This window comes from Vollenhovia emeryi, unplaced genomic scaffold (genome assembly GCF_000949405.1).
Source record: "Vollenhovia emeryi isolate VEMERY1.0 unplaced genomic scaffold, V.emery_V1.0 DF939182.1, whole genome shotgun sequence".
NCBI lineage: Eukaryota > Metazoa > Arthropoda > Insecta > Hymenoptera > Formicidae > Vollenhovia > Vollenhovia emeryi.
In genome coordinates this window covers 111690-123485 of record NW_011967184.1, presented here as the reverse complement: position 1 = coordinate 123485, position 11796 = coordinate 111690, and the positions used below count along the sequence as shown (strand labels likewise).

At 46.7% G+C, this 11796-nt stretch overlaps 1 protein-coding gene across 1 annotated transcript in view; it reads right to left on the bottom strand.

Moving 5' to 3' along the window:
- LOC105562886 overlaps positions 1-11796 on the bottom strand; it is a 78856-nt gene that overhangs the window by 3916 nt on the left and 63144 nt on the right. The window contains exon 2 of the mRNA XM_012014034.1: positions 1317-1539. Within this exon, the coding sequence (XP_011869424.1) occupies positions 1317-1539 (223 nt within the window). The remainder of the gene's footprint in view (positions 1-1316; positions 1540-11796) is intronic.

Below are 11796 nucleotides of genomic sequence, written 5' to 3'. Positions count from 1 at the left end.
TAGAGTGGACTAGACTAAGTCGAAAAGTCCTCTACCATTTTGCAATTTTCGCAAAAGTCAGCGAGTTATTAATTATTAAAAATTGTTAGGCCGGCCCACTGCCCAATTCAAACGTGCGGCGAGATCGACCGATCGTTACAACTCTCTGCGCGCCTAGTAACGATCGATCGATCTCGCCGCACGTTTCAATTGGGCAGTGGGCCGGCCTAAGACAGCGATTTTGAATAATTAATAACTCGCCGACTTTTGCGAAAATTGCAAAATGGTAGAGGACTTTTCGACTTAGTCTAGTCCACTCTATCCCACAATAAGCGTTGATGCGGGTATTACATAACACCCTGTATACACGCGACTTGTCCACCGGTTAATAATTATATTTCTCTAAGAAACATAGACAAAAAATGGAGATACTACTTTTTTTGTTTAGGACGGCAGCATACGTTTATCCTTTTCTTCGTGAAATAATTGTCACACCGCTGTGCATTACACACGAACAAATCTCTTAATGAATCTATCTCAAATTTGCCTCCTCCGTCTTGTGACTTTTAACACAGTCGTACCGGAATATCCGCAGCATCGAGCGTAAAGAGTCAAGATTATCGGGGTCAACGGGGCCGACAGTGAAGCGTGTCATGCTGGCGGAACGACAAAACGTCAGATAGCGAGGGACCGGTATCGGGGGCAACGCCGTGTAAAAAAAATCCCGTTCCGGAAACACTGGGACGCGCCACCGATCAGCTTAATAAAAATGGAAGGAATCCCACGTTATACGGAAAGTTACGGCGCGGGCCTGGAACGGTCATTGATCATGTTATGGCGTGGCGCAGTATGGCAATATATAATAATAATTTACACGAGTACGGGACGCCTCTCCCCTTCCCACCCTCGGCATAAGGCGGCCGCATTGTTTCGCGGAGCTTATGCAGAGCGTTCCACCATGACGGCCGTTTATGCGCTTACGCGTATCCTCATGCAAATTTCTATGCCGCGGACTTAGCGCTGTACGACGCGTACGCGAAAATGAACGTGCGTCGTGAACAAGAGGGGGGACTGACTGATGACGGTGTGACGGATACCGGTTGCCCGTGTGTCTCGTATATTCCTCGCAGAGCTGCGAGGCAAGCAGGGTGCCAACTGAACATTTGTACCCTTCTTCGAGATTGGCTCGTTTAAACGAAAGAACGACCGGATCGAACGAACGGCTTGGATCGACTTCGACAATGATTATCGCTTTCTTTCCGCTTAACCTTCCGTTTCTCTCTCTCCTCTCTCTCTCTCTCTCTCTCTCTCTCTCTCTCTCTCTCTCTTCGTTTTACCTCTGCAAAGAAAAGTGGGTTCGCCGGCGTATTGTGTGGGGTATGCGGGGGCACGATCGCCCGGAAGAAAGTAGGGGCAACGTTCCTCCACGGTCTGGCAAATGGATCGGCAGGGCCTTAATCTGGGGCCGATCCAGCTGCCCTCCGAGATTTTCACGTCTTTCGGATTCCTGTGAGCAAAGTAAGGCACCAGGGAGCTGCACACCCATTTCCTATACGCCTCCTGCAATCAGAATCATCGTGCACCGTTAGTCAATCTTTGCCCCTACGATTTTCTATAATATACAATTTAATAAATACACAGAGAGGTGTGAGAGAGACAGTATGTATACGTATATCTAATTTGAGACGAAATTAAACATTCTTCTAATCGCATAAATTGTTTGCGACATAAAGTTTTATATCTGCTCGATTATTATTTCGCGTGGAATAAAAGAGCGTGTTAAATTTGCGAGAAAATTTCACTGGGAAATTTTGTATTATGGGCCGAAGCTTTTAATACATGTCCTTTTCTACGTCCACCTTCCCATGCTGTTCAAGATGCGGTTAACGTAAGCAAAAGGCGCGGGACTGTATTACAAAGCGTGGAATAAGGAAGCGGGAAATGGGTAAACTAACGACTTAAAGCGCATTAAGCTATTATTCCTCCCAGCCTCTCAATTAGCGTACGTTCCTATTAACAGGAAGCTTTCCTCCGTTTGCCAGCTGCGTAACTTTTTTTTAAAACGCGCATGTTTTTGTTGCTGGAACACGCGAACAAGTAAATCGTCATTAATACGATTCCATTCGCATAATAATTTGCTCTGAATGGTTCTATTTAATAATATTAAATTAGCGAATTATTCTTATAAAACTAGAACATCTTACAGCCTACGAGATCGTTCGTTTTATATATATTTATATCGTAGAATTTGACGAACTCTTATAGCCAGTCTCTGATTACAGGGTCTCTAGGACTGACTATCTCTATCCTTCAGATCTTTGTTTCAGCTCGGCCCGTATGAAGACGCAGTCTAAATGTATATATATAATATATATAAAAGTCTATGATTTATATATAGTTGGTGCAATTGTTTTATATCATTCCTTTTGTAGATTCAAGTACTTTTTTGACAAAAAATTTGCCCATATATTTGTTCTTTCTACGCGTATACTTGGCCTTTTTGTACCTTTTCTTAAAAGATAATTTTGTTAGGATATATTTATACGTTGCGTTATTTATAAATTTTTTTAATACACTCCGTAAAGGATCCATAAAGCGTTTGACGTCGCGAGAATGTCGCAACGACTACGAGTCTTATCGACGGATCATCGATTGCAGATTGATACATTCGTATTTATCATAAGCATACGCTCAAATAAAAATTGCGAGCCGTATTGAAAATCGACTATGCTTGAAATTCGAGTAAAAGCCCGATGCAAGATGATGCCACCGTTTGACGTCCCCGAGGAGATCGCGGATCCGTTTATAAAACGGAAGTCGACCCACGGCGCGAAAGGGCACCGCGGAAGAAGAAGAAGGCGGCGCAGAGCATCGACGTCGATGTCGATCCATCCGTCCATCCGTTCAAATTAGCTGCCTCCCGCGGGGCAGACTAGCGGTTTACGAGCGTCCTACGCTTTTCGAGGACTATTTGTCAAATATCAAGGATCTTTGAGGTCAACCGGCGAAGTTGGAATAGGCAATAAGGCGGGTGTCTGACCCACATAGCCGCCTTCAAACATGAACACCACCGCTGGAGCGCATCCTCTCCTTCTCCGGAGAGTATGCTATAATTACATACCGACTCCGCAGAATCTTTTATCTACCGCCAGGCTGTCCCCGGGATCTCTACCGGGTGCCCAGCCGCGAAGCGCGCTGAAGCCGGATACTGAGATGTTCCTCGGAACATTCGAAGGTGCGAAAAGAAGTCAAGTTTCTAAAGTTCAGGAATGAATTGACGCGATAGAATTAGCACCAATCGTAACTGTCGCGGGAGAATGATGGACGCGAATTAATAGCGAATACTTCTTGCTTGCGGATGATGGATGAAAAAATAGCCCCGGCGAAAAAAATTTCTTTGCATAATGCGCGCTGCCTTTCAAAGTTATCCAACTTTCCACTTCTTCTTTTATACCTTCAACCCTGAGGGAGATATGCAGGTGACCTGCTTCTAATGGATCTACCCTGCATATCAGAGGGAAAGAGAGAGAGAGAGAGAGAGAGAAAAGTTGATCCGCGAGGAAATTTGTCTTCGATCTTTCCCTCGGCGCGAATTTAAATCGCGGACCCGCCGTTTATCGAAATCTTTTGATTTTCAACGAGCTGTAAGCGATTAATCGCTGGATGAACCCTTTGCCGAGCCGAGCATCGAGATGCCGGCGAGCGCATACTCGATTGGCGCAATTAATTTTTCGCCACGATGAAAAGAAGATGCGCATTCCGTTCTTGAAACACCCGATGGACTCGACCCTTTCGCGTTGCCCCTCGAAGGGAGTTTATTAAATTCGCAGCGTAAATTCGCGCTCGCGCCCGGAAAAAGGGGAGTAGACGTCGAAAGCAGCGCGAGGGGTTGTTGAAACGTCACTGCTCTCCGCTGGGAAAACGTTGCACATTGGGAACTCCGCGGAGACAGAAGAGAGCAGTAGCAGGTATATTGTAGCAAAAGCAGTAAGCAAGGCTATAGGACGGGGTCAGATTTATAAATAGGCTAACTAAAGTACAGCTTTGACTCTCGTATCCCGAGGGGCCACGCCGTCTTAAAAGCCGGCTAATAAATAATGCAGATGTCTCCAACTTTTTAAACATTTCGCTCCGCTGCCGGATTATGCGCAATTTATTACGTCGCAAATATTATTTAAGATACATTTAAAAGCGATGACATTTAGGCTAATCAAAATACTTAAGAGACTCGTTCACGTCCCGAGGGTGCGTGCACCGTCTTAAAAGCTAAGCATAAATAATTCAGATGTCTCCAACTCTTTCATTTCATTGCTGGATTATATGGAGATTACTTCGTTGAAAATCCATTGAAGGATATTTCTCTTGAAACACGTTTAAGAGTGATGATATTTAGAGGACTGTGCCTCCGGAAGTGGCCTGTTTTAAGATAAAACGTTAAAATCTTAACTAAGCTGCGTCCTTTTTCCCTTCCCTTCTCACTCGTAAACGGATATTCCCGTCTCGCGGAGGGGAAACGTGGATCCGATTATGCAATGGCATCATTCGCGCGCGTATTGTTAGCAATTTGGCCGAGGAAAATCAATTCAACGTGAAAGCCTCGGACAGTCGATATCACAAAGAATATCGACGGCTAGTCCTTGAGAGGCATTCAACGAGATATGGATATTGATCTTATCCGGTATCGCACGTATGCACGAAGCATCGTCGGAATTGCGCTCGGAATACGCAATTTCTTCGAGTGTAGCGCCGGGCGAGTAACGAATTCGCGACTCGCCGCGTAGCACCGGGACCAAGATATTCCATAACAGGCAACATGCAAGAAGTAGGTACTGCATCTCGCACGATCCATTTCTACCGAACGTCGGTTCTCTCTTTTCAATGCGGACATTTTGTCAAAATTAAATTAGTCAAACTAGTCAGACGCCGAGTCCTCGCATTTACAGAGCGTATATTTCTCAAACATGTTTTAGCACTGACATTTCGTTGCGGTTCATCCTTCAAAAATTATTATAATAATTCGCAACACGAGAATTCTTTTAGCCCCAGACTGTTTCATCATCAAGGCTAAACAAAGTTCGTTTTCCCAAGGGATATCGAGGACGTGCGTATCTGCTAGATTGAGCGAAACGGCCGTCCCCTCGGTAAAGCCAAACGAGACTCGGGAAGAAATGTTTTTCGCGATATAGCGGGGATTCGTTTCCGAGCCCTCTGTCGCGCCGCTTCTAGGATATTCGCCATAATGACGACGTCGACGAGGGGGAGGAACTGGTAGGAAGGAATGAGGAATAACCGGGGCGATAAATGCGGAAGTGCAAACGACGCTACAGAGAACGAGGAGATGAGGAGAGAAGGTGGCGATATTAGTCGGCGATTACTGGAATTATAACGAAAATTTCAGTGCACGGAAACGCACTAATACTTGTCATAATTGCGTGCAAGAGAGTAGTCCGAAAATTTAAGCGAAAAATCTTTTTTTACGTTTTCAAGTTTTTCATCATTTTCATTTTTACGGTATTTAGAGACGCATCACGTAGCGCCGTTAGATCTGGGTGGTGGTGCCAAGAGTACATTCTAAAAAATTATCAAATTTCAATTTTGCATCCGCCATTTCGCGCCCCTCTACTTTTTATATTCTATAAGAATGTTCAGCTGGAATTTGGATTCCATGGGTCCTAATAATATCTAAACAATGTTCCTTAGCATAGTTGAATTACAGTTGAACGATGTTATTCTTTTAAGTTTCGAATTCCGCCAGTTTGAATTATGAAAATCTGATAACGAATTCGCAATCAGCGAGCCCAAAAACCCTTGTATACAAAGTTTCACAAAGATGGTTCAATAGAAAAATGTATACATCAAAGGGTTAATGCAATAGTACCTTCCGACGAACCGCCGTCGTTGTTTAAAATAAGTTCAATAAAATATAATTGCAGTGATTTCTCGTATGTCAAGCGTAGAACCTAGCACTCACCCCTTTCCAGACGGCGACAAAAGTATCTCGTAATCTTTCCTTCGAATCTTGGTCGATTCTCGCGATTGATTCTCGCGCGACCTGAGGCCGCGATTGTTGCATCAGCGTATGTCTGCACTTTAACGCTGCCGATAGTCTGTCGTACGTTTTACCTTCGGCGCTACAGCCCTCTCGAGCGGCGCACGAGGGTAGGCAGGGTGGCCCAGCTACGTGGGGAGATAGGTACCTACACCTGAAGTGCCCTCCAAGCCCGCTGACCCAATTCTCTCCTCTACCCTCCGACGATCTGCGTTGGAACCAGACAGATGTGGTGCCCATCACCCTTTCCTACTCTCTTCGATCCTCCGCGACTCTACTCCGCGCCAACCTTCACCCTGTCGCGTTGCTCCAATCCGTCTCTCTATCGCTCACCCGCACCCTCTCGAGTGTTGTCCAATAACAATCGCGAGGTTCTACCGCGCAATTTATGCGTAACTCTATTTCTCTCTTTACTTAATTTTTTCTCTCGTAATTCTAGCGTCTTAAGCTTCGGGCCTGAAACGGGGTCTTTTCAAAGTTCTGACGCGAGCAAAGTTCTCGAATCGGAGCTTTTTCCAAGTTTCGACATGAAAACTGGAGATTCGTGGAAAACAGAGCGCTTACTGCACACTTTGCACAGTGCGTTCGATTCGCTCGAGGATTACAAAGGCGCGGAACTTCGTTTCGCTCATGCAAACAGCCGCTTCAAAATACACATTAGACAAAAGCATACTTCAAGTAGAACCGAAGAGAAGGAAAAGCAACAGGCAAACACGAAAATCGCTATATTGTGCAACGTGACAATTGCATCGGCACATGTCGCGAGCGATAATAATAAAACACTTCGTATCACACAAGTCGGCCATTTTCAAAAGAATCGCTCTTGTTCAACGGGAACGCAATATACGTACAAATATTAAATTCATCTCCAGAGATTTCTCAAGTTTCGTATCTAGCCATCGCTGAATTTGCTCATCGGCGAAACGCGAAGATATTGGATGCCGAAATGCGCGAGAGGGGCGTAAGAACTCGGACAAAAAAAAAAGAAGTTCCCCGCATCTTGTCAAAGGCCCCGACACAATGGGTAACAAAATGACAGCGCAATCGGCGCGGGAAAATCCCAGCGCCCTACTAAAAGGAAGGCAGAACGAGTGTTCCCACTATCCGACCACCCGCGCAGTCTGGACCAATCGTTATCGTGTAATCCGACGGCGTTCCGTGTGGTCTTGCCTAATCGATAACGAACCGCCGTTCCGGCGGAATTAAAAATTGAAACCGTTGTTTAAACGGCCTTAATCGCGCTGAAAAAAGATATTTAAAAAAAAAATGGAAGACCGCACGTTTGAGGAAACGAAATGTCTCTGCGAGCTCGATAATTTTTTAGGAGGGAGCCGCGTGGTCGCAGTTACGGCAGAGATGTATCTTCGATTTGTTACGAATTAATATCTCGTGAGATAAATGCGACTCTTTCTCCCTTTCTCCTGTTCTGTCTCCGTTTCATCGTCGCTTTTATGCGCATACAAATGGAGTCTAAATGAAGTATTAATTCGGCGTTGCTATATCGCGGCGTGGTTATTGCGCGACGGACACGCGCGAAGTGCCACTACGCCGTAAAATTGTCCGCGATGTGAAGCGAACGCAAAAGGGAAGGTCTCGCGCGCAGAGAAACCCGCATCCGCGCGTGCAAGCCGGAAAATGACGAGATGGCTCTTATTAGCCCTCAGGAGCCGGCGCCTCTTCAGTATCTTCTCTCGAGAAACCACGAGCGAGCACGTTTCTCCGCACTCCTCTCATTCGTTCCCCTCGCCCCCGGCCCTCCCTCGCGCTCTGAGAGGTGGAGATAGGTCATAAGCTATACTCGAGAAAAATTACGCAGCTAAAAATATACATTCTATATTCCGGACTGACGACACGAGTCGTTCAATTTACACCGCGTGAGTGGAAAACGGAGGTGATCCTGAGCGAACTGTTCGGCTACGAGAATTCGGTTGCAACTGGATCGCGTTGTTTTCGACGAGCTCTTTTCACCCGCCCTCCTGGAAATCATCGTTTCCGCCGCGATAGACATCCGCACTGCGCGCGAGTACGACGAGAACTCGTAAAGGGATTGAACGAGATGTCGAGCAGGGGCCTTGGCAGACGTGAAGAAAGGAAAAGTCACGGCGCGAGCGCCGAGGAGGAGAAGCCCCTTAACTATGCGCGGAAGGAAGTAACCCAACCGCGACGAGCGAGACGGGGATGAAACAGAGATGATCGTATCGTAAATAAGAAAGCGGTAGTCGTCTGTCGAAGCTGCGACAGAGGGGACATGTCGTCGCCGCCGCCGTCCTCATATCGGATCGGGACACCGACGGCAGGGCTTGTGATGCGACACGAGGGGGTGGTTGGATCGGAGAGGGGACGATCGCGCGGCGGCAAAAGCAATGCCCTCAGTCAGGGTGACCTAGTTACCTGGCCCATATCTGCCCTCCCGCTTCCTTCCCGCTCTGCCCGCCAACCCAAAATCTACGCGCCTGCTCGCCATCATCCCCCTCGATTCATCCCCTCGTCGTCGCCGTTGTCCCCCGAAGGCATCCGCTCGCTTTTTTCTCTTCCTTCCCCCCCCCCCTTTCTCTCTCTCTGTCCGTCTTTAGCTGCAACCCTTCTTAAGGAAATGCTGAAGTGATTCTGCACTTTTGGCACCTTTTGCTCCTAGAATTGTCAATTCGTGAAAACATTTGTGTAATATACAAATTATGTGGCTTTTGTGTACAGACCGACAGTGTCCCACTATTCAGTTTAAGCGAAAGAACAGCATGGTATCGTTGAAATTAAGTTTAGGAGCTTAACAAGAAGTTTATACACTCGAATAAGTTGTAGGTTACGTAATAGATTTTTTGTTAGGCTTCTAAACTTAATTTCAATGATACCATGCTGTTCTCTGATTTAGTCCGAACAACGGAACACTGTCAGTTCGTAACGCAAAAGCCATTATAATTTGTATATTACACGAATGTTTTCACGAATCGACAGTTCCAGGAGCAAAAGGTGCCAAAAGTGCAGAATCACTCCAGCATTCCCTTAAGAACACGCAGACTACAGCTGGCAAGACGATTACCAATGCGCTCACGTGCCTTCCATCCTCTCGCAGCCACCATTCCGCGCAAAACTCAACCACCCCCGTCGCAACCCTTGTTTTCCTTCGTTTCTTTCCTTTCCCCCGCCCCCTCCGGGGGCAGCTTTGTCGCACGCGGAAAGTTGGACTCATTACGCGGTGATTTACGGACGAGATAACGGGGCCGGGGGACGTCGTCGACACGAGGAATTCGCTTGCATCGGCCGCGGCCGCCATCGCGCGGTATCCACGCGAGCACGGGTGGTCGGTCGGTCGCTCACCGGAAACGGAAAGCCCGTTCCGTTTTTGCACTTTGTTTCCTGCTCGACAAGCGCAAATTTTTTTCCCCCCCGGTTTTATTTTTATTTCTCGAAAAGATGTACTTCGCCCCGTGAATTCTGAGGAATTCGCGTCGACTCTTGATTCCAGGGATAAGATCGGTTCAAAGACTGCTTCTCGCGCACGAAGATAAGGCGTTTATAATTAGCACTGCTAGTTAATTCATTTTCTGCGGTGGAAATCTAATACTCATTTAAATTAAACTTCCTGTATTCTTTTAACAAGATTTTCATCAAGCGTATTGTGTATAAGAGATTTCGCGTTACAAGACGAATTTATTTATTTGACTAGAAATCCGCCGCCATCCGACTTCTCTAATGCAGAGAGAAAATTGGCGTGATTGGATAATATCCCGAAGAGTAATTTCACTCCCTTCTAAAGCCGCAGACATTTGGCAAGACTCGAACAATGTTCTCCCGAAGGCTAAAGCGGCTAATAAACAATCACGCCAACTCCTCCGCAAAAAAAGTACAATAACGGCTTTAACGAAGCGCGCGTTTGCAGTGGGAAAGAGATGGAAGACAGAGGGGGGGGGGGAAGAAAGAAAGGGAGATCGCACAATTAATCCGAGAACTCGATCCGCGACGGAGAAAAAAAGACCATCCAAATACTGGCCGTATAATTGGATTAAATTCCACACCTCCGCCTCGAGTCACTCATTTGCCGGCCACTGGCGACGTTGCTTTCCCGCCTGTTCTCTCTTTCTTGCTTCTTTTTTTTCATTTTTAATTATCGCCGCGGCCTCTTTCCAGGACATTAAATTTATGCGCGGCGCGCCCAGAAGCCACCTCCCACCTACGCGTATAATTACTAACAAGGATATTGGCGCGGCGCGGCCGGCGTATCACTAATTTTGCATGTGCACACGTCGTATCCGCGCTAATATCCATGCCAATACTCTTATCGCGAGCCGAGTCACTCGAGAATCGATACTCGCTATCGCGCGCGCGGCACCAATTCGACGGCCCGTAAATCATGTTCGATCAACGGCGCAACTTGACTCTATCGAATCACGAGCGAAACTGACCAACAAATAAACATGTGCAGTCCATCCGGTTATTTACCGCCCGCGATCACCTATACGCGCGAATAAATTGAAAACGCACGGGGATGAGCTGGGGAGATCAGGTGAGCGAGCGCGGTTGAACTCGGAATTGTCTCGCGTCTTGTGGAGCGGATAAAAAGGCTGTCCGTATTTTTAGACCCTCGGAAACTCGGGAGCCCTCTCGGATTATGAGTTTCGCGCTTTCGAGATTCTCAAAATGTATACGAGTATTCAGAGCCGCGATCGGGCCTGGACGCGCTTCTCCGTTATTTATCGCCTGAAATTTCCAGACCGGCTCTACTCGGAATTGGTGACGGTAATAACGTTGGGAGCTGCGCACTCGAATTCGTCAAGGAAATCTATTATTTAAGTTAAGGTCGAGAGTTTCCCCGCGGAGCGGATTGTGTGTCCGCGTCCTCTCTCATCATCGTCGGTATTTTCCCGGTATAAATCCAGCAGCAAGATGAATTTCGCGCGAGCATCGAAATTCTAATATCGCTGCCTCCGCTTGCCAATTAGTTGCGCTCCAGATAATGAATTTCAACCGGCAAATATTTTCTACCGCGTCCACGGATGCGCGTGTGCGCGTATTCGCCGCGAGGGTATTAATAGGAAAACATTTTATCCCGAAAATCCGGTATTACTTCCGGCGGACTGTACGCGCGTCCTGTACGTTCGCTTACACGTGTGTCGGCGCCCGAAACCCGGATGCATCGCTGCAACGTGTCGCAATAACTCGCCTATAGCCAGCCCGAGGAGGGGACCGGAAAAATGCGAAAAGCGAAAGGATTTAGGATTCAATATCGAGTGATTTTTACGCTCGCGCCACTCTCAATCTGGCCGTTATCGAGACCCGGAGCACTAGTCCGGAAATCCGATGGTATGTCGAGCGATATTGAAACCAATAATTGACTTAAAAAATGTAATCGATCCGGCGCATTTGTCTTGTGATTATTTTCTTCTACAAAGTATCGTCGTACCAACCTTTATTACACTTCGGCGTGCAGCCAACAAGTTGGGACTTGGTTCACGATCTAAACTCAACCCTTTCGCGCATCTAACTGTAACTGATATATCCTTTTTACAATACCTTTTGTTTCTTCTATGAAGAATTGCCTGACCAAGTGCATTAGATAGCAGGTGGAAAGTCAAATTCAAGAGTTCTGACTGGGAACCAGCCGTTCCGCTTATTCTTTTAATCGAACAATTAAAATAAAGCCATAAGTTAAAATAATTCTGATTTTCTTATCGTCTGATGGGGTAGCCTTCTCGGAACGCTTTCTCTTTTCTTTTTCTTAAATACAGCCCGTTATGTACGAGAGGCCGTCGCGGAAGGAGGGGAGGGGGGGG